The 24072-nt window shown below is 43.9% G+C and overlaps 1 protein-coding gene across 2 annotated transcripts in view; it reads left to right on the forward strand.

Moving 5' to 3' along the window:
* Positions 1-24072, forward strand: part of CEP170B (centrosomal protein 170B) — a 415026-nt gene that overhangs the window by 284655 nt on the left and 106299 nt on the right. For both annotated transcript variants that reach the window (XM_086937908.1, XM_086937909.1), the window contains exons 8-11: positions 3267-3743; positions 6244-7325; positions 7850-8026; positions 23769-23904. In XM_086937908.1, coding sequence (XP_086794034.1) covers positions 3267-3743; positions 6244-7325; positions 7850-8026; positions 23769-23904 — 1872 coding nt within the window. The remainder of the gene's footprint in view (positions 1-3266; positions 3744-6243; positions 7326-7849; positions 8027-23768; positions 23905-24072) is intronic.

Consider the following 24072-nt stretch of genomic DNA (forward strand, 5'->3'; position numbering starts at 1 on the left):
ACACCTGCAGCCCTCTTATGTACATCAGTTTTAAGGGACTACAATAAACATGTCTACAGCTCCAGCGTATCCCAGTCCAGCAAGGATACCAAGCATTCAAGCCTTAGTCACAAACTTCCAACATCAACACTCTCTCCAAGCCAGAGTGTTCATGAGACTAATAGGCATGATGGCATCTTGCATCTTCATCGTACCATATGCAAGACTGCAGATGCGTCAATTACAAGAATGTCTAGCATAGCAGTGGAACCAGGCTCAAGGGCAACTAACAGACCTGGTGTTGGTAGACAGCCCCACACATCGCTCTCTGCAGTGGTGGAACACCAAAAACTTGACAAAAGGGTGGCCGTTCCTCGAACCTGTTCCACAAATAGTACTTACAGCAGACTCATCTCTCACAGGATGGGGAGCCCACCTCCTACATCATAGGACACAAGGACAATGGACAATTCAACGATTGTTCCCTATCAACCATCTAGAGCTACTAGCAATATTCTTAGCACTCAAAACATTCCAAGTCCAAGTACAAAACAAAGCTTTCTTAATCCGGACGGACAACATGACAGCTATGTATTATATACAAAAGCAGGGGGGGGCACACTCTCTACAACTGTCCCAGCTTGCACAGAACATTTGGAGATGGGCCATTCCACAAAATATATATCTGCTAGCACAACACCTTCCCGGAGTTCACAATCGGATAGCAGATCTGTTGAGTCGGCAGACACAACAAATTCAAGAATGGGAACTACATCCGCAAGTTCTTCAACCTTTTTTTCCACAAGTGGGGTCATCCAGACCTAGATCTGTTCGCCACACAAGAAAACGCAAAATGCCCAACCTTCCCCGCCAGGTTTCCACACACGCGGTCTAAGGGCAAAGCGATATGGATGAACTGGTCTGGCAGATTTGCGTACGCTTTTCCTCCACTACCACTGATACCATTAGTAGTAGTACGCAAGCTCAGACAACAGTCTCTCAAATTAATCCTGGTAGCTCCCACATGGGCACGCCAACCGTGGTTCACCACACTGCTAGAACTATCTCTAGTTCCACACCAAAAATTACGCCTCACACCATCCCTGCTAACGCAGGACCATGGAGACATCAGACACCCAGACCCAAATCAACTGAATCTAGCGATCTGGCTCCTGAAGTCTTAGAGTTTGGTTATCTAAACCTACCACCAGACTGTATAAACATCATTAAAGAGGCCAGGAGACCTACTACCAGAACTTGGTATGGTGCGCAATGGAAGAGATTTGCCATTTATTGCAACAATAACCAAATTGATCCCCTGGACGCGTCTATCCAGAATATCATTTGCTACCTTTTACATTTACAAAGCTGTAACTTAGCATATTCATCCATACGCCTGCACCTGGTAGCAATTGCAGCGTATTTACAAAACAGACAACATCTGTCTCTTTTTAGAGTGCCTGCTATTAAAGCATTTATGGAAGGATTACAAAGAATCATTCCCCCCAGGTTACCATCTTCTCCAGTGTGGAACCTAAACGTTGTTCTTACAAGACTCATGGGACCTCCTTTTGAGCCTTTACAAAAATGTGAATTGCAATTCATCACGTGGAAAAGAGCTTTCCTTATTGCTATTACCTCTCTTAAAGAGTAATTGAGATACAAGCCTTCACAGTACAAGAACCAATTTTACAACTACATCGTAACAAAGTGGTTCTAAGAACTAATCCTAAATTCCATCCAAAAGTCATTACTCCCTTTCATTTAAACCAATCTGTAGAGTTACCTGTGTTTTTCCAAAACCCTGACTCTGTAGAAGAAAGAACTTTACACACACTAGATGTTAAAAGAGCTCTTCTCTACTATATAGATAGAACCAAATCTTTTCGAAAAACAAAACAATTGTTTGTGTCTTTCTCTCCACCTCATAAATGCAACCCCATCTCTAAGGGTGGAATTTTAAGGTGGATTGTAAAATGTATACTAATATGCTATCAAAAAGCAAAACGTACATTAACAGCTCCTCCTAAAGCGCACTCCACACGTAAAATAGGAGCCTCTATGGATTTCTTAGGGAACATTCCCATAGAGGACATCTGCAAGGCAGCAACATAGTCTACAACACACACATTCGCTAAACACTATTGTGTTCATGTGCAAGCAAAGCAGCAAGCTGCAGTCGGCCAAATTGTCCTTAAAACTCTCTTTCAAACTACTGCAACAGATACAGGTGACCACCGCTAGGGGAGACACTGCTGCACAATCAATGCTAAGTGTAGTATCTGCAGCTCATATGCCTCGAACGGAAAATGCTACTTACCAGTATGCATCTGTTCTTGGCATGTAAAGCTGCAGAATACTACACGCCCTCCCTCCTCCCCGGGACCTGTATCTGTTCCAGTTTTTATCTTACTTAGATGCACACGCATGGACATCCTTTTCTTTACTTCTACTAACTCCATCATTTCCCAACATGGCGAAAAACAATCTAAGGATGGACCGATGCCCATGCGCACTATCGTCCAAGGGAGGAGTCACCTATCTCGTGACTACAAAAGACTTCTTCCAAGACAACAACATGCAATCATCCGAGCCCAACACCAGGTGGCGATCTAATGCTAAGTGTAGTTATCTGCAGCTCTACATGCCAAGAACAGAAGCATACTGGTAAGTAGCATTTTCCTTCTAATCAAGCACTAACCAATACTTAACATGAACTGGACATGGGTGAAGTTCTGAATGCATGCAAACGGTATTTACCGCTATTACACAGAATTTTGTATGATGATCATAAATAACCTAGACCTCAAATTGGCCTTTGATGCAGATCTATCCTTATTCTGCACTAAGAAATGTTACTTTAGCATCAGAGTTGTCCACCTATTAGAGACTTTGGAGCCCTGGTGTGATCTAACTTTTACTGAAAAAAGAGTGTTGCTTTGGGTAGAAAATAAATAACGAACTTTAAACATTTTATTTTGTCAGAATTTAATATATTGATTGTCTTTTCATAAATGCTCTTGTTGATGATAAGAGGTTGACTTAATAGGATCATGGTCAACAAGGAGGGATTATTGATTCTTCGAATATGGAGATATTGCAATGAATCGTGTTAATGCTTCAAAGTTGCAAATATGGGTTTTTAGTTTATATGACTTCGTTTTTAACCATAATTAAATGGTAGTTGTAAATAAGTTAAATGTTGTGCAAAGAAGTGTTTATTCTTTATGATCAACTATATTACATTTTGACATATTCATTGTTTTTTTTGTTGATTCCTTAAATAGAAAGAACAAAAGAAATTTCTCAACATGAAGAGGAGATGAACGGGAACATTTCAGGTTACAGAGACTCACAGGAGCAACCAGGGTATTCATTTAGAAGAGAACCTAGCTATTTTGAAATTCCAACAAAAGAATTCCAGCAGATGCCAAAACCGCCAGAAACACAGGTCCATGAAATCCCAACCAAAGACACAGACTCTGCCACGCCGCCTGTTGTACAGAGTCATGCATCATTCACAATAGAGTTTGATGATGACCGTCCTGGGAAAATAAAAATAAAAGACCACGTGACCAAGTTTTCACTGAGACAGAGAAGGCCTGCTGGAAAAGAGCCTGCTCATACAGAGATGATGTCAGCAGAAAGTAAAGTAGTTGATTGGTTAGTTCATAATGATCCAAGCTTAATGAGAAGACCGGCTCCTGGAGAGGATGTGTACAGTACGAAGAGTGATCTATCAGTGCATGTTCGAACTCTTAAAGGTGAACTCATTTGCAAAAACTCAATGTATTATGTAAATTTAAGAAAATAGAGGTGATATGGTTACAGCCTTGACCACCTGTACTAGTTTAAAATCAGTTTTCAAAAACTGGAGTTAAAATGTAATTAGTTAAGGTTTAATTCATATTATGTCTTTGTTTTTCCTTTTCTCATTAAGCAAATAAAATATTAATATATTTGTTTGCCCTTAATCTGTCCTTCAGAAATGTGATTGTTTCCCATTACATATTGATATCCTACAGTAGCTCACAAACCAGTCAGAGGGCAGTCTTCTAAGCAGGGTTTCAATCCGATGGACTGAAGCGTTGTCTTTTATTCAGTATTGAAAAGATATTATGGCTGTCAGAACCCATGTTGTGAGTTTTTTTTAAAGAAAATTTTATTCATTTAACAGATAGGCAATGAAGATACATAGGTAAAATGCGAGCAATATGGGAAGGCAACACATTTTTGCAATTATTACCATTATCAAACTGAAATAATCATTAGTTTCAATTAGATCAACATTTGGCAATTCAATCCCCCCCAGGAATCCTCCTCCCACCTAATCCTCATCTGAACTATCCAAATCTAATTCTGGTATCGGGTCACAGAGATCCCCATGTATGTGTTCCAGGCCGCCCATATTTTAGTCAATTTTTTAGGGCATTTACTGGTTAGGTACACTGTTCTTTCGGTTATCATAGTGAGATCCATATCTCTGCACCAGGCCTCTAGCGATGGTAAGTCCCCCGATGTGAGATTTTTAGCACAGTAAGTCATCTAACTAAGAGCTTCCACGGTTGCTGAGCTGTCTATTTCATTAGCTTTCAGTTGCACAGAAAAGTGCAAACATTTAAACTTGTTAATTCGACAAATACATTATCTTTAAAGAAATCACTCAACTTTAACTTATCTAAGATCTTGGAGTGCCAACGGAACAGCAAGGGCTTTATCTGTTGCTACTTTGTCCCGAGAATTTAAATGCAGTTGGCTCTTTCTTACTCTCATATTTGCTGTAACCTGGCTTTGCGGGTCTTCTTAAAACAAAGGCAGCATTGGCCTTTAGGTTTACACTTTTATTTTTTACCATCTAGTAAGCTTGTTGCTTTTTGACGTTGTTATTAGTCGGTTTACTTATCATATTTCATGTCTTGAGCCAATTGCATGAATTAGGCATCATACGGTTCATAACTTGTCTAGAAAATCTGAAGTCTAGGTATGAATTCTGATTAGGTGCTGCCTTAACTTCTTCAATAAAGGGCATTAAGATATAGGATAAAGGAGATTCTGGAGTAGAATATCTGATGTGAAAAGTTGGAAAACTGACATTTTGGTTAAGCCGGAATGACCTGATTAACAATTTATGGTTTAGGTTAAGAATTGAACTATTCAATTTGAAAGCATGTTTTAATTTTTGTGTGACATCCTTATTAGTCCATCCAGGTGAAGGGAATTTAATATAATTGCTGTAAGATTGTGCAAAGTGCAACAATTTACACCAAAGAAACCACCTAGCTCTAGTCTAAGGACTATATTTTAAAGAAGGATCAAAACTAAGGTTTTATTCCTGACTAAATGTTGGTTCTGGATTGAGTATGCCTGGAAAGTAATTGTTGTGGTAGGCCTCTGTCGACCATTTTTAATCTCTCCACATTGGGCACTACCAATATATATATTTTTTAAGGACCTTGACAAACATGAAAGGATGTGTGGTGAAAACCGGTTGGCTAGAAAGAAGTATTTAACAAAAGTTCATATGACCAGTGCACAAGGTTTTGAACATAATTATTTTTGCTGCTGTTAGCTCATGTAGGGCTTGCTTTTGAAATATATTCCTTTTTTATTGTGCTGATCAGAATCCAATATTGCTGCATAGGTTTGGATACATTGTATAATATGCAGGGCGTAAGTGATCAGACCCAAATGAAGGCTGTGGAGTATTCTAGTTGTCCCATACCTGTACTTATGTTAAATTATTTATGATCTGGTGTTCAAGAAGGCAGTCCTCCATGTTAAACATATAACTGTGAGTAAACATGCTTGCGACCCTGTTATTTTTCTTGATCAGCATCAGCTTGATGGTACAATAAAATTCACCTTGAACTAGTGTAGAGACAGGTCATTGATCAGACTACAAAATAACATGTAGCCAGAGCTCACCCGTGTCACCAGACACAATCACTTTGTTAAGCCTTTCATCAAAATCTGATTGAGTGTACATAAGGGGTACTTAACATTGGTTATATGTAATATAATATCGAAATTATGATGCATGTTTAGTCTTGTTTCTTGTCCATTCTGTTCTTGGAATAATATTTCTTTCCAAGTTGTTCCTGATAACAAACTGCCATTTGGTCACCTTTCCAGCTATAGGGATCTAGAACTTTTGTTAAGAATTTGCAACTATTTGTATTTAAAATGTCTTGTCCTATCAAAAGTAAATCATGTTTGGGGTATCTCGCTCGATTCTACTCATATACTCTCATTTGTCACTTGCAGGTAATCAGCATGAAGATGGTACCCAAAGTGACTCTGAAGATCCACCTGTGCCTAAAACTGAGAAAGAGATGGACAGTGAGCATGCTGTTGATCAGGCCCGACTTCAGCGACAGATCAAACGTGACCCTCAAGACATGTTGCATAACCAGCAGGCATTTGTCATTGAATTTTTTGACGATGATGCCCCCCGCAAGAAAAGGTCACAGTCTTTCACGCACAGTGCCCATTCTTCCCAGAGTGATACAGATCCTACGCAGAAAGTTAAGATTGAGAAATTAAAGGGTGTCATGCCTTCTGAGAAATCTGGCAGCACAGGGCCCCAGCAAGTAGCTAGTGTAACTGGAAGCAAACCTTTGAGCAGCGTTTCAGGCCCTCAAAGATCAGGCTCGCTCCGAAGAGAGAAAACAGACGATCGCATCAACTCTTCTTCATCGTCTGCATCCAAACCTGTGGTTAAATCCTTTGGAAGTATAGGAAAAAAGTCAAAAATTGCTCAGGAGTTTGCTGCTGAATATTTAAAGGATCAGGCTGAAGTTGTTAAACAGAGCTCTGAGAAGAAGAGTGCCCCTTTAACTATAGTAGCTCCTCCGCTTCAACCAGCGACACACATGACGCCTATTCCCCTCATGACACCAACTCCTTACACAGCGCCAACTTCTTACACAGCGCCAACTTCTTACACAGCACCAACTTCTTACACAGCTCCAACTTCTTACACAGCGCCAACTTCTTACACAGCGCCAACTTCTTACACAGCGCCAACTTCTTACACAGCGCCAACTCCTTACACAGCACCAGCTCCGTATACGGCACCAGCTCCTTACTCTCCACCAGCCTCCCACGCAGCATCGGTCCCCCATATGGCACCAGTCCCACACAAGTCCACAGCCCTGCAGATTCCTTCAGTGACTCGAGATTCTCTTTCTCCGTCCCCACGATCCTCATCTCCCTTGGACTCGAAGCCTTTAAAAGGTCGGAAAAACGAAGATGAAGATGATAGTTTAAGTGAAACAGGCACTTACACTATTGAAACAGAGACTCAAGACACAGAGGTAGAAGAAGCACGAAAAATGATAGATCAGGTAATGTCTCTAAATCCACACTGCTTTTGTCAATATCTTAAAAAAAAAATCTAATTAATTGCATGCATAGACTATTGGCTCATAACTCAGTTGAATGGGACAAGCATCATAGACCAGCTACAATAGCATTTTGTTAAGTTTGGTTGAGGTTACATTTGTATGTGTGCCCACATTCTTTCCAGATTATACAGAAATTGCCAGCAGTTGCCAGTTGTGGAAAACCTACAAGAGAGCATGCAAACGTAGTTTGACTACATTGGTGGGCAGAAAATGCATAAGTTCTATGTTACCCAACATTTAGTCTCTAAAGATAATTATGCCAGAATAATACATTTAAAAAATATTTCTTTAAGGCAGAACATTGTCTTATTATGTAGCCATTGAGTCATAGCTATTAAAAATTGTGAAAGTTGGAAATATAGTTTCATTCAAACATTTTCTTTCTCAGAAAGAAGGACTGGCTTTGGAAGCATAGTTCAAAACCTTTGTTTCAAAGTTACTATTGTTGTTTCATTTGGGTTCAGGTATTTGGTATCCTTGATTCCGATGACTTTTCCTTACTCTCCGGGGGAACTTACCGTCCAGTAATAAAAGGTGAAAAAGAAGAAGCCGAAATGCCTCTCCATCTTGTGAGTGAACACATCATGAACCAAACCACATCGTCCTCCATTCCTGGATATAGCCAACACGCCGATATACAGGTAACTCAGTCTGGCTCTGTTATTCTTGTTTTATGCTGCATTTATTCCTGGTAACAGTTGCTAGTTTATGATATCTTGTACTGAATTTTCTCTCCAGCCTACAGACCTATCTGATTTGTTGCTTCAAGTTGTATTGTAAAAAATGACCAGCTTGTACGAAAAATTGACTTTGGTTGAGAGTATTAGTGGTTTATCTTTTAATAGACTTGTACTATTTTTATTCTTCTACTAGCAGCCTGTCCCGACGTTGTCCGGGTATGAATTGCTGCCAGCCAGTAGTATATTGTTTTGTAGGAATTCGTTTTGATAGCATTTCTTATCTGTGACAGGCCTGTGAAACGCTCCGATTCATAGTGCACTGCTGATGCACTTAAAAGTGCACGTTCAGTAGTGTGTGTACTCGAGTTTCCCTACTTTATTTTTCCTTGCAATATTATATAGTGCGTAACTCAACAACATGGCATGAGCACAATTTACATTACCCATAGAACACAGGATGTTGAGCTGATGCTGAGATTCGAACGTAGCTCACCAGCTCTAAAGTTCGCAATTCTAGAACTTGTGGAGGGAGGTGTGTCTAAAAGTGTATGTCGGTGCTGGCCATCAATGAGAGAGACCTGTGCATTTTGCAAATGGGTGATGAAAAAATATGTGTATGTTGCTGGATATGTGGACCGCCGTGCCACCAATGTACTTACCGGGGGAGGGTGAATGCCCAATATTCCGCAACTTTCTTTCCGCATACTATCACTCCGCATACTTTCATTACGAAAGTACCATGACTCCGCAATGCCAATATAACGCATGGCATTACATTTTATATGCTTTTACCACGCATACATTTACAACGAAATTTGTTGTAAATGCATGAAGTGTGGCTCACCGGTTAGAGGAGGCAGACCCAGAAGCAGAGGTCAGCCCGGGACCAGGGTTCAATTCCCGACGCGGCAAGGTTTGGAGCCCAAATGTCCATGGACCTGATAATTCTCGCTTCGGTGCCTACTTGAATCAGGTTTCACGCTCTGCAACTCTGGGCAATAGCTTGCTCAATCTCCACTACGGCCCCCGCGGCGGGATGCCTGGCTTTCACCTTGGGGGTGCCCAGCTGGGCTATCCCACAGGGAAAAACCAGGACGGGTTCCCAAAGCAAGCGCCGAGACACCCTTTGTGGTGATACGTGCGCTATATAAGAAACTACATTACCATTATTTTTTTATGAATGGTAAAAGCATGTTTTTTTAATGTTTGGATAAGGTAAGTATGGGTATAGGGCTATATGTTTTGGGGTACTGAGGTATGTTTTGGGGGTTTGGGTATTTTAAGGGTTCAGATATAGTTTTGGGTTATGGGGTACAGGGGTAGTTTTAGGGTTTAGGGATGAGTTTTGGGGTACAGGGGTATTTTTAGGATTCAGTGCTAGGTTTGGGTTTTGGGGTACAGGGGTATTATAGGGTTCAGGGGTAGGTTTGGGGATAGAGGGTTATTTTTAGGTGTCAGGAGTAGGTTTGGGGGTACAGTGGTATTTTTAGGGTTCGGGCTAGGTGTGGGTTTTGGGGTACAGGGGTATTTTTAGGGTTCAGGGGTAGGTTTGGGTTTTGAGGTACAGGGGTATTTTTAGGGTTCAGGGCTAGGTTTGGGGGTACAGGGGTATTTGTAGGGTTAAGGGATAGGTTTGGGTTATTGGGGTACAGGGTATATTTATAGGGTTAAGTTGGGTTAGTGTTTAAAGGTGTTGGGGTATTTTAAGGAGTAAGGGTGGGTTATGATTATGGGGTGCAGGGGTATTTAAAGGGAGTAGGGTGGGATTAGCACACGATATGAGACACGGCATGAAGGGCGGAACGTACTACACAACCCCAGCGTTTGTCACGCCCCTAGCACACGCCCACAGCACAATGCAGACACGCCCGCAAGGGACTACTTTGCTGGCACGGTTCTTTCACCTTTAAAATGTATATGGTGGGCGTCTGTATAGCCTAAGTCCTTCTGCTGCAACTGCCCTTTCCAACGCTGTATTGGGTGTTGTGATTGGTGCTGTGGTTCCTGAGATTACCCGCCCCAAAGGTTTGGGCTCTCTCTTTATTATATTAGTATGGATAGTATCTTCAACTTGTGGTCATTTGTTCCTAACATGAGTTTTAAAATGTTCCATGTGGCATGAAAGGACCTCTTTTAATGCTAGCACAGCTTCCGTCTGATGATAATGGAGCACAAAATAAGCTGCATATGAGTGGGATGGGGTTTCCTAATTTGAGAGATTTCTTTAACATCAGTTATCCACCAGATTTCTATGTTAAGCACAATATTTCTGAACTATCCTGTGTTAGGGTTTTGTGAGTATATCTTCTGAATAATTGTTAGGAATTGTAATTTACTAAACAGCCATACTACATTTTCCTAAATGTCATTGACCAACTTGAAATGCCTTCATAGGGTATTATCTACGCATTCTTTCAGCACCTTGAGTCACATGTTGCTCTGGTATTGACCTCCATAGTATTAACAACGTACTGCACATCTCCTTCTATAGCCATTGAGTTTGCATTTTACTGGTATAGTACCTGTCTGCTTGTTTTTTACCTGGAGCTCTGTTAATTCTGTCTTCTCGTATTTGCTCCTCTCTGCCATTTTCTAATATGGGATTTATTCGTTTTCTGATCTGGAAGCTTGGGCATTTTTCCCAAGACATTCTATTGATTGGAGTATTTTTTCTTTGCATAAATTTGACATGTTTTTGACCTTCTATTAATCCATCACTGTCAGTTGAACTAGGACAGTTTTATAGAACTTGTGTGCATTGGAATACTGAGGTGTTCGTAAGACCAGTTTTCTTTTCAATACTTATAATAATATTTTTAGTGTCTGTGCATAAAACAAGCACAGGCGCAAAGCCAAAGCGCCTCGCCAAGCCTAAAGGTTTTTATTTGTCAAACATATGCAGTAGATATAAAAGTGGGATGAGTAATACAAATAAGGGGAAAACAGCCTACATTTGAACGTGGTGTGCATATGTTTAAATAAAGTAAATTAAAAAAAATCCATGAAAAAAATAAATACAAAAACACCTTAACATTAAAGTAGAGATTGCCCAACATGCTCTGGCACAGATGTGGATTACCTTTGTATAGGGTGTGCACATTTACAAGAACAAGATACCATCACTCACAGTGAAGAGAGCAAAGGGCTGTAGTGGACTGACCCGTTGCCCCATGCTGTTAGTCGTGTTGGGCAGAAGCAAGATGCGAATTGCACTCAAACAGACCAATGACTGAAGATGTCAGACCAAAGGCCGCTCTGTTTATGTAAGTCTATATTGTAGTATGATTTTTTTTTATTGGAAAAACATTTGGCTGGCAAGATAGTGAAAGATGTGTTTATGCTAGTAGTAAAGCACATGCAAATCAGTGCATACTACATAAACCTTTTTTGAAACTATCATTTGCATGCAGTCCAACTGGAAATATTCTGTGAGCTCAATGGCCGAAGTTCTTATTCGGGCCAAGAATATTCTTCCTCTTGGATCAAATGTTCCCCTTGTCCTTTTGAGAGATTATTAAACTCCTCTATTATTTAAAAGTGAAAAATCAATGGTGTGAGGTTTTAGCCACACTCAAGTGTCTTTGTTCACTTTAAATCCTTATGGTTGTGTATTATTCACGCTTATTGTTCTTGCTTCCCACAGGGGCTCGTAGGAACTCTTCGGCCTGATCAGTTGGTCATATAGGACTGGTCAGTGGGTCATATAGGATCATTTCGTTATGTAGTGCTTTACTCTAGAGGCCGTATCTATCACCTCATAACCCTTGCAATGTTCTTCATAAAGTGTGACCACAGGGCTGCTTTTTGCATGTCAAAGAAAGTGCACAGGTTAGTTCTTTGCACTGCCATGGTTCTTTACTTTCACCCAAAAATGCAAAGCTGTTTACACCAGCATTCTTTGTTTGCTGTCTTCAAAAAGCATGCTTTAGAATGCAAAATCATCTCTTTGATAGGTAGCTCTTGTTTTCTTTGTAAACATTGAATCCTAAAATGTTTCCTAGGTAACCTAACCTCCTTTCTGTATACTGGGACAGTGACACCTGAGTGAGTTTTAGGCACTGCAACAACTATGTCATCGGTCTTTGCAAGCATTTTCAGTTCTCTATGTTGCATGAGGCATTCATGCAATTGATTTGTAAAAGTCACAAAATATTTTATTATGTTAGCATTTTGTCTATTGTGATTGTTTAGTCCAAGACTTCTTGTTAGAGAATTAAGTTTTACTTTGACCGAGACAAAAGAACGGCCTGAGAAGGCATACTAAGCAGCAAAAATGGGGATGTCTAGAACACGTTGATGGACATGCCCTTTGATGGTACTCGTCTGTTCTGCGATAATGCAGATTGCGCGTTGGAACGTTTTGAGGACTCATGGGCCCCGGCCAAGTCCTTAGGCCTTTCGGTCACACGCACTCCTACTTTTCGCTCCTTTCGTGGCCAAGAAAGGGGCGCCCAAGCACGTTTGTTTCAGTGCCACAGGCCTGCGCAGCAACAGTCTGTGAAGCCGTGGACGTGGGACCCACAGAGGCGGGTCACGGGGCCAGCGTGCGCGTCAGTTCACCATCCCCCCCATGCAGCCACTGCCTCCAAACCTTCCTAGTCCGGTGTTTCAGGCCCACCAGACACCAGTGGGTGGCATGATTCACCATCACCTCCACCACTGGTGCACCATCACATGGGACACGTGGGTTCTGCAACTTGTCCGAAGGGGCTACTCCCTCCCCCTCGAAACTACCTTGCCAGCCTTGCCACCACAGTACCACCGCATGTCAGGGGATCACTTGACACTTCCCCAGCAGGAAGTTACGACCCTCTTGGCCAAGGGGGCCATAGAGCGCATTCCGACGCCAGAAGTAGGTTGTGGTTGTTACTCCCACTACTTCTTGGTTCCAAAGAAGGACAAAGGCCTGCATCCTATCTTGAACCTTCGGGATGTCCATCGCTTCCTCCGAAAGGAGAAGTTCAAGATGCTCATGCTTGCTCAGGTCTTGTCTGCCCTCGTCCCGCAAGACTGGTTGGTAGCGTTGGCCCTGCAGGACTCTTATTTTCATATCCCTGTCCTGCCGGCCCACCAGCATTACCTGCGATTCATGGTAGGGCAGGAGCATTTTCAGTTCACCGTGCTCCCCTTCAGCCTTACAAGCGCCCCTCGGATGCTCACGAAAGTGATGGCAGTGGTCGCCGCTCATCTGAGCAGATCAGGGGTTTCAGTCTTCCCCTATCTCGATGACTGGCTGTTGAAGGCGGGCTCGCTCCAGGCAGTCATCTCCACCTCCAGACTACGGCCGACCTGCATTTCCTGGGGTTCTCCATCAACCTGCCGAATCGCACCTGATTCCCTCTCAGAAGCTCCTCTTCATCTGAGCAGTTCTGTACACAGCGCAGTTTCGGGTCTATCCTCCCGACCAGCAAGTCCAGGTCATTCGGGCTAGGATTCTGATTTTTCAGCCTTTGTCCTGGGTTTCGGTCAGGACGAACTTGAGGCTGCTGGGCCCCATGGCCCCATGGCCTCCTGCATCCTACTCACCAACCTTGCCAGATGGCATATGTGAGCTCTGCAGTGGGCGCAGCATCAGGGGAAGCTGTCCGGCTACGTCCAGATCTCGGAGGGCACTGCACAACAATTGCAGTGGTGGCTCCCGAACCAGCTATGGGTCAGCAGCTGATCCCTCTCCCTTCCCCAACCGGAGCACACAGTGGTGACGGATGCGTCACACGGGCGGCCACATGGGAGCGGCGGAGATCAGAGGCCTCTTTTCTCCGGCGGATTCCAGGCTCCATATAGACCTTCTGGAGCTTCGGACGATCCATCTTGCACTGAAGGCATTCCTTCCCTCTGTTAAGGGGAAGGGGATGCAGGTGTTCACAGACAACACCACCACCATGTGGTCTTGCAACAAACCAGGTGGGGTGGGGTCGTGGACCCTATGTCAGGAGGCTCTGCACCTCTGGACATGGCTGGAACGTCAAGGCATTTCATTATCGGTTCAACACCTGGCAGGTTCTTTGAACGCCAGGGAGGACGAAGTCAGCTGCCGGTGCCTGATTGATCATGAATGGCGTCTTCACTCGGAGGTGGTCTCTTTCGACAGTGGGGAGATCCTTGGTTAGATCTATTTGCCACCGAACAGAACCCACAATGTCAGGTGTTCTGCGCTTTGGAATTTCCAGGGCATCACTCGCTTGGCGACGCTTTTCGACGCATGTGGAGCTGCGGTCTATTGTACACCGTTCCGCCTATACCACTTCTGCCAAGAGTGCTGAAGAAGATCAGGCCCGACCATCTCAAGTCATTCTTGTGGCACGAGACTAGGCTCGAAGAGTTTGGGATCCCGAGCTACTCAGTATGAGCGTGGATCCCCCAATCAGACTGCCTCTTTAGGAGGATATGTTGTCGCAGCAGCAGGGGTCGGTCCTCCACCCGGACCCTGTCCAACCTCAACCTACATGCGTGGAGATTGAGTGGCGACAGTTGGTTCCTTTTGACTTGCCTCTTGAAGTCTGTGATGTCATTCTGGCAGCCAGGCGTCAATCCACTAAATCGGTATACGCCTGCAGGTGGAACAAATTTGTGGCATGGTGCACAGCAAAGGCTGTGGATCCCCTTTCTGTCTCTGTTTCAGAGGTCCTTTCTTTCCTTCTTTCTTTGGCCCGGCAGAGCTCTGCTTTGGGCACTATCAAGGGCTACCTTTCTGAAATCTCTGCCTTTCGCAGGCTACCCGATCAGCCCTCTCTTTTCAAGTCCCCTGTTGTTAATAGATTTCTCAAAGGCATTACTCACATGTTCCCTCCTATTCCGTTTGTGATACCGCAGTGGGACTTGAATCTGGTACTTACTTTTTTTATGTGCACACCTTTTGAGCCGCTTCACAACTGTCCTCTTTGTTTGTTGACTTTAAAGACTGCTTTCCTGGTTGCCATCACCTCCGCTAGGCGTGTGAGTGAGCTCCTGGCTCTTTTTTGTAAGCCTCCTTTTCTGTCAGTCCATCAGACAAGGTTGTGCTTCATACTCGCCCTTCCTTCTTGCCAAAAGTTGTCACTACTTTTCACTTTGGGCAGACTATCACCTTGCCCACTTTCTTTCTGCCTCGGCACTCTTCATGAGAGGAAGAGAGGCTCCACCGTCTGGACCCAAAACGTGCGCTTTCATTATACTTAAATCGCACACAACCGTTCCGGGTGGATGACCAGCTCTATGTTGGCTACGTGGGCGCCAAGAAAGGCCGTGCTGTACACAAGAGGTCTATCTCCAGGTGGGTCATCTTGTGTATCAAAGGCTGTTATTCTCTGGCTAAGAAGGAACCTTCGGTGGGGTTGCGTGCCTATTCTACCTGGGCGACAGCAGCTACTACTGCATTGGGGCGTGATTTACCCCGTGGGCCTCGCTCTAAGGTAAAGAATCTATCACTATCCTGTCTCTTTCAGATGCACAAGTTACTTACTTGTGCAACAATATTTCTGTAAGAGACAGTAGTTAGTGATAGATTATTTACCTCCCCACCAATCCCCCCCAGTTCTGTGAACTGATTTCTAGGGTTAAGGTCATCCCATTCAGGACCCTAGTTTCAATGCACCAGTGGTCAGTATCTTGCATAGATCTGCATTCCTGGCACGGAAAGTCATGTACAGAACAGACTTCAGAGCGCATGTGCGCGTCTAAGTAGCTCCAGCGATGTCATCTCTACAACTACGACGCCAGCGAAGTACGAGGAGTCGTACAACGACGCCTACCGGTGCGCAGGGGTACTGCTAATGAAAACTTTTTGGATCCAGTCTGACGCCTGGGGATATTCTAAGGTAAGGAATCTATCACTATCTAATGTCTCTTACAGATATATTGTTACACTAGTAAATAACTTGTGCTTTAGGTTCTGCTTTTTTAGAGGCTAGAGTATGCCCTGGTCTTCCACCCTCCCCACACGATCTCGCTTTCCATCTTGTGGACATATGACACACTTCCTGCTCTACTAAGTCAGTGTATTCTGTAAGCAAATCTTGTATTTGAGCTAGTTTGGTCAGGGTGTAGCAAGGTTCATAGATTCTCTAATGTTGGAGGGTACCCTCTATTTTTTGTAGTTTATTCCATAGCACTTTTAGGATACCTGCTTGTACTCCTATGCACTCACCCGATATGGTGGCCTTGAAAGCCTCCTACTGCGTCCACACCCCTCTGCGGACCCCTTGTTATCCTGAAAAAAGTGTGCGATTGCAATACCTATGCTTTCTTTAAACACCAGGTCTAATAATGATGGGGGTTGATGCTTCCATTGATACGGACGGGGAACATGTGTAGGTATAGCAAGTTCCAACAAAACAGGGGCATGATCAGATAACTTCTTAGCCAAGTGGGTCACTGCTATTATTAATGTGCTAATTTCCCTCAAGACCAGCCAACAATGCAGTCTAGACCATGTGTCGTTCACTGAGAGACATATGTCCCCTCCCTGGAGTCTGGATACCCAGATCTCCACACATCTACCAACCCTACGGCTTCCATAATTTTGCTAACTGTCCGGGCCTCTTTCTTCCCATGCCATTTTGTTGTGGCAGAAAGGTCAAGGTATACGTTAAGATCTCCACCCCATATCATCTCTGAGATGGGCTGGGCTTCTAGGTGTTCCCTTATCTTGCTGTAGAATGCAGGGCCGTCAACATTAGGGCCATAGGTATTGATCATCACCTTCGTGCCCCCCAAACAACCCTGTACCAGTAGGAACCTCATTTGTTTGTCTGTTTCTGAGAGTGGGAGATTGAAGGGCATCCCCTTCTTGACTAGTAACACCACACCCCTAGAGTAGGAGGAGTGCAACAAGGCCACCCTCATCGTTGCCTATGTTGTGTTCTTTCAATTTTGTGAGCTATTTCTTGCAGCGGTGCTATTTGCGTGCCATGGCAAGCAAGCTATGGCAGTTCCTGTTTTGTTTCTTTTGAATTAAGACCCACATTAACGTTTTAATCAGGCCCATGGGGTTGCGCCATTTCAGGTGAGTATTCTTACATATCCAGCGAAATAGTGGGCAAATACCAGTGAATAGCAGTGTACTCTGCACTCATCGTAATATGCACTGTCTGCAACATCGAACAAACATAAGCCCCCCTCCTGTTTCAGCACCTGAACTTGCTAAAGCCATCCCAAACAAATATAAAAATGAAAAAAACAGGTCCAAATATCAATCCTAGGGGTATACCCTTTGGGGGTTGCTAGATGCCGGTAACCCCTTCCGATGGTTGGGAGTGGCTGAATTTCACAATTTAGACTGCAGCTAATGTGGGACTACTCATTTCCATATATATCTGGATCACAATAACATAGTAACTATGAAATTCACTTGGGGAAAATCAGTAGATACCTATCATTTACAAAGGGCACCTACAACAAACCAGCACCCAAGAAGCCATGCAGTCCAAAGTCCTGCCACCTACTGTCTCTCAAAGCGGGCACAGTTATTGCCACAAAGAGTTAGCTGCCACATGGCAGCTACCTGCTCTCTTCAGTTGCTCCATATAGGCTTGCCCGCCTAGTACTCATTGGTCGCCATCATTTCAGGTTGTTCTCTCTGGCACTTTAAAAATGTTTTAACATAGTTCATGGCCATTGTTGGTGAGGCGAAGATCTTATTTTTTTGCCCCCAGCCTCTATGCGCAGCCGGGCTGGGTACAGCATTGTGTTCTGAATATGTTCAGTTTTTTTCTCTTTCACAACAGGTTTTATTGATTGATTCGGCAAGGGATAATTAGTTTTCCACAATCAGGAAGGTACTGTCAAGTAGCAAGGCACATTTCAATATTCTTACAACCCAATCAAGTGGAGGAAAAGCCCCCCCCCCCCGCCACCCCAACTACCCAGTGTCCCAACTACCCACCCTAACCCAATGCACGTGATCACAACAGCTCCATTAATCCTCCATTAATTTATCATAGTACAACAGTCATCGAGTGCCACCCGAGGCCTGGAGGTCCTCTACTGTGGGCAATCCATCATCCGGGGCTGCCGGAGGCTCCAGAGTCAAGCTCCTGTAATCCGCCCACCGTTTCCAGATTTTAAAGTGTTTCCGTGGGCATCCTCTGGCCTCAAACACGGGTCGCTCCAATCCCATGAAGTAGTCAAGGCCTGCCTTCCAGGCCCCCAGTGGAGGAGCCCGGTCACCCTTCCAAGCCCTCGCCAGATCCCGCTTAGCTACCACCAGACCCAGCAGCAGAAGGTGACGTTTGTAGATGTTCCCACCCACATTCTCCAAAACATGTAGAAGACCCAACCGGGGGGAGCGGGGGAGATCCCACCCCAGCACCTCCGACAGACAGCTCCAAACCCCGTTCCAGAACCGGGTCAGACCAACACAAGACCACACCGTATGCAACAGCGTTCCTCTCTCCGTCCCACATCGCAGGCACTCTGGGGATGCAATCAGGCCCGCCCTCCACAATCTCTCCCGGGTATAATATGCCCTGTGCAGATATTTAAATTGAATCAATCGGAGACGTACTGCGATTGCTGCCCCACGTGGGGACTCCAAGGCCTCCCTCCAGTAGTCCTCGTCCAAGGGGCCAACGTCTTTTTCCCAGGAGTCTTTGAGCGAGAGTAAAGAAGCGGAGCAATGAGTAACTAGGGTTTGATAAATTCGGGACACCTTCTTGTCCCTCAGGTCTCCCATGAAGATTTTTGCTTCTACTGGACTAAATTCCGGCAGGTGTTCCAAGCCAACCAAGCTTGGCGCCAGCGCGTGGCGGAATTGTAAGTATTTGAAGAATTGGGATTTGGGCATATGGAATTCCGAACTAAGGTCCTGGAAGGATTTGAGTGTGGTTCCAGTCAGAACGTGCCCAAGGGAAGAGATTCCAATGGAATCCCAGCCCCCAAATCCTGGCAGCGAGGACAAGGCGGGAAGTAGTCCGTTCCCCCACAATGGGGTCTCCGCTGTTAATTTACCCCACCATCCCAGGCGGTGCAGCGATTGGCGCCAGATCATGAAGACCACCTGTGTGGCCCGAGGCAGCTCCTTCCGCAGCCTGGCCGAATACAGTAGTGTGTGTAACGAGGTGTCGCCCATCAACGAGCGCTTGAGGGCATATGCAGGGTCTCCTCTATCTCCATACCACCATTCGTTAAGAACCAATAGGTGGGAGGCCTGATAGTAAGACAAGAGATCCGATATGGCCAGACCTCCGCAGTATGTGGATAGGAAGCACACCCGTAGTGCCACCCTGGCGGCGCCACCCGCCCACAGGAAGTGGCCCAACACTGAGTTGACCCGACGAAACCACTGTGGGTCAATCTTATGTGGGTGGTTCTGTAATTGGTACAACATGCGCAGGAGTTTGACCATTTTGAAAATTGCAGACCTACCAAAGATCGTAAGAGGCATCCGGGACCACGTCTTGATGTCTGCTTGAAGAATATGTTCAGCTTTAAGTTTTTTTTTTACTTGAAGAAAGTCTTGACACACTGCTTGGACCGCTGAGGTGAAATCAGGATAAAAAGCATTGCGAATTCCCTGGTAGTTTATGGTCTTCTTCTCCCTAGCAGGCGAAGCACTGCATCCCGATCCTGGTAATTTAACAGTTTGGCGATAATCTTGCTTGGAGGAGCTCCCAGTACAGATCGCACCGCTGGTGAGCTATGCGCTCTCTCCATATCAGGACTGCGGACAAATCCGAAGATTATTGCGGCAGGAGCGTACCTCTAAATCCTCAATTTTGGCTATGATTACAGCTAGCCACTTCTCCATGTTTAAACATTTTGTGGCAGCAGTGTGCAGGCCTTCTTCTGCAGTTGAGATATGCTGCTCAGACTCCCCCAGCCAGCTCCTTGTTTATCTAGTTTAGCCGGCATGTGGTCCATATGCAGGTTGAGTCATCTATTTTGCTGTATATTGATTGCAGACTTTGCTGCATGGCTAAGAGAATAGTTTCCAATGCCGTTGCTCCCTGTGATTGAGGTTTCTGCTCAGAGTCTGTTTCAGTGTTCCAAACGTTGGGGGTGCTTGCTGCCTATCTGTTTTTCCCATAGTGCCAAGGTCTCAGAGCTACCAGGCGGTTAACCTCTGCTTTTTTGTCCCCGCATTCTTAGCATGGTACTCACCCGGTTGGATACAGAGCTATCCTTCTCTGGGCAACCACCTCTTCAGTTCATGGTGACGCTAACCACAGGACATCACATTCCTTCTTACTGACGATCCTTATTCTGTACATTTGCTGCACCTAGACCTCTAACCATTCCATACAGTGGTCTTGCTGGCACAGATGTGCTACAGCGCAGTAACTTGGATGCCGTAGTCACTGGAACCCAGTCCAGTGAGGCTTCTTGAAAATACTTGCTACTGCCTTCAGTAAGTAGTAGCTTACCCTCCGGGCCCACCTTCCAGTAAAGAGCCCCCTCCCCAGCACACAAGCTATGCTTGCAGGCTTCTCACTTGTTTGGGCCTTCTTGGAGCATGATGAGTCTCCCATGTAGTGTCCCAGCTGATGACAGTCAAAAACACTGCCCCTTATCAAGAGACCTCTTCATGCTTTTCCTCCTCCCTTCACTGAAGTGTGGTGTGTTTCCTACCCTACTCTGTGGTCATCAGTTTATTCTTATGTGGAGAGTATGGCCACCCTACTGGTCCCCCTCATGTTTCTCCTTAGACACTCTGATGCAAACCCACCTGACCGCCTCCTTCCCAAGCTAACTTGGCTTCATGAGCTTGTAAATTAGGTGCTAGTGCAATCCCAGTAAACATTTTCTTAAAATATGTTCTGTTATGAACAAATGGGAAAGCACCTCCTACATCCCCTCCTCACTGCCTTTCGCCCTGCCCTCTAGTGACTGTAATGATGAATCAATAATATCTACCCAAGCGTAGAGAATCCTTTGGAGTGTCCCTAACCTTTGATGGTATAGCTTTGCAGTCAACCCAATCTTTCATCTATATCCCCCTTATGAGTGTACTGTTGCGTTCTCTTGCTCGCCCAAGCTAAAGATTGCATTCCTACCCAAGGTGTGCAACCTTCCCATAAGCAACGTAGGCCAATGTTTCTCTGTACCACAGTCATCTATGTAAGTGCATTTTGTATCCAGGGACTTCTTGAAGGTCATACTATTGAAGAGAACTCTATTTATAAGAAAAGTGTCCTAGGGGACAATGCAAGATACAGAGTGAATCAGTGTGAGATTTATTCCAGAAGAGTTTCCTGAGAATGTGCCGTAGAATCACAACCTGTTGAAATATCTAGGGTCCGTTCTGCTTCCACTCAGTCATTTAATCACATTTAATCCCTTAGACAGTCCCCGAAAACAGGCATGAAAGGTGTTCCTGCCATTTAAAATTGACACTGAGAAAGTATCACGGCAAACGACCACCATCGTTTAAGAAATTCATAACTTCCGAGTGTTGCCTTGAAGTTTAAAATTGAGTTGTCCAATGCCAAGGTGTTGAACATTGAGGCTCTTGCTTTCAGTGGGAAAGCTTCAAATTCGGCTCTGCTGTCTAGACCCTTGACATAGAAGAAAATGGTGATTTAGACTTAACGATTTATGCCAGAGGCTAATTTTGCACATCATTTCTACCTGGTTCAGTACAAGATGTAAGAGCCAGAAGAAATTCTTTTGAAACGACACCAGCAAAATTCAAGAAGCGTGATGACTCTTCCTGACCATGAGGTACCTAGCAAGAAGTGTATGTTGATTCCTGAATGAGTTTGCACTCCGGACAGAAGTCTTCTCATAGATCTGACACCTCTGTCCATCCCAAGTACCTGTCGCGTTCTGAGAAAGGATGTCACATTCAGAAGTTACAGTGCATTAGAATCACTATTGAAGTCCTACAACCCTTCTTCTCTGTCGATTTCGTCATCAGTGCATTACTTTACTACTTTTTTTAAATCCAAAGGTGCAGTGAGACTGAATATTAGGTTCATTTTCCCTCTTCCTCCCCAAGACTAAATTATCTGTGATATTTGGGACTTAGACTTTCTCCATAAAGGGTTGGCGACTTCTGAGCAGTCCGCCATCCACTGAATTGTTTCTTTTGCAGAAATATTAATTAAAAGACTAACAAATCCTCCTCTGGAAAGTCTGGTGCTCGTTCTGCTTTTGCTGAGATGTTACCTGGATATAAATACATTCATCAATAATACCTATGTTAGGACTCTGTAACATATACCTATGTAGGCCATGCATCTCTACAAAGCCTCTTCAGTTAAATACAGAATTTTAGTTACTGTTACCTCCAAATTATCCAGTTTAATTGAATTATTGTCTGTTCTGTGAAAAAAACGAAAATGTGCACTAGATAGAAATGCTTTAAAGAAGAATATTTTCTTTGTTTGGTGCAACTTTGAAAGATCAGGCACATAGGGAAACGTATTCTGTTTCCAGGAAGGAGAAGTAGGTGTCCTCCGGACATCCGACCTGCCTCCCGCTGGCATGTCTAAAAGGCCACCTCTACTTATTGTTGGGGTATAACACTTTGGCATGTAGAAGTGATTGTGCATGATGGGGAGGAGAGGTAGCGTTTGATTGTGCATTTACAGGTGGCTAAAAATTAACATTGTTTCTCTGCTCTCCAGTGGATTAAGAACTACCAGTGTAAAAGTTATTATAGTGAGCATCTTCTGCTCATCTCAAGAAGAATGCTTCTGTGAATATTCGAATTAAAGTCTTGAATGTTACTTGCAGCCATTACTCATAATAGCCATTCAAGAGCTAATATTCATGACTAATGAACCAATCCGTTTCAACCTTGTTTTAATCTTACCCATGTGGTCTACCATTATCCATTTCTTGGCAGTCTGTCCGCAACGAATGTGAATGGAAGAGGTTTGGAAAAATTGTGCCTATGTACGACTAATGCTTACTTAATCCACGTCCTTAAACTCCTTCTTAGCACCAGCACACAGCCTGCATCCCTGTAGTATCTTCAGCTGCATAGTATAGGTAAAGGTTTGAGCAAATTTAAGGCTGCTCTAAGAATGCTTTCATGGGCACCCCTTCTATCCGAGCCACGCTCATAGCATCTGACGCAGGCGAGGGTTTTCCTTTAAGCAGTTTTTGGTTCTTTTGTTTGAGACTTGGACTCCCTGAATTCCAAAAAGGTTGAGTTACTACACAGATTACTTGCTTTTCACATAATCTACATTTCTAGCACTTGCTGTGGCAGTGTGTTTACAACTGGATCTCTGGAGCCAAATGAGCTACTTTTAAACCCATTTTCATCTCTTGACCCAGATGGTCACCCACATAACTATCCTCTTTCAGACAATGCGGAGCAAAAAAGACAATTGAGCCTTCCTCCTGTTTCCTCTCTGACCTCTTCACTGATAAATTCGGAACTGGGGCATCAGCAGTGCCATGCCACAAGGGGTGCTTGTTTTGCTACAGATCTGAAAAATACTTTTGATTTCAAATGTTTTTATTTAAGTGTATTGCAGGCTACAAAATGTTTGCATTAGAGCTAAAAGTACTTTTTCAAAATTCAAAGTATTGCCTAAAAATACGTAGCTCGGGATTAGAATTACATAAAGCACGTAAAAGCATTTTGCTGTAAATTTCTAAACAGTAGAGTCTCTCGATTCAGAATCCCATCTTCCATTCCTATTAGACCTGTTAAAATTTAGTTTGAAATAAAGGAAACATTGTGTTGATTAAGTGTGACAGTAGGATAATGTGTTTATAATTTCTACTTGATTTTCTCGTATCTCACCATAACAGACTGTTTTGTTTACAGACTCTTCCTGTGGGTCCTGCAGCACAAGGAGGACAAAAATGGGTGTCTCGTTGGGCAAGTCTTGCTGATAGTTACACAGACTCTGGGCCAGCTAGTATTTTGTTTGATGTTCAACAGCAGAGCCTACCATCTGAAGGTAAGTGGCTCATAAATCATTGCACATTTATTTTGTTAATCTTAAATTAACCAGGAGGCTGATAATAAAAGGAAATTGTTAAAGCTTTCTTGAAAAAGTGTCTCACAGCATATGTTAGTCTTTTATCTATAAATACATTTACTGGTGTTTGTATACACCTCTACACAC

Source organism: Lissotriton vulgaris, chromosome 9 (genome assembly GCF_964263255.1).
Source record: "Lissotriton vulgaris chromosome 9, aLisVul1.2, whole genome shotgun sequence".
Lineage (NCBI taxonomy): Eukaryota > Metazoa > Chordata > Amphibia > Caudata > Salamandridae > Lissotriton > Lissotriton vulgaris.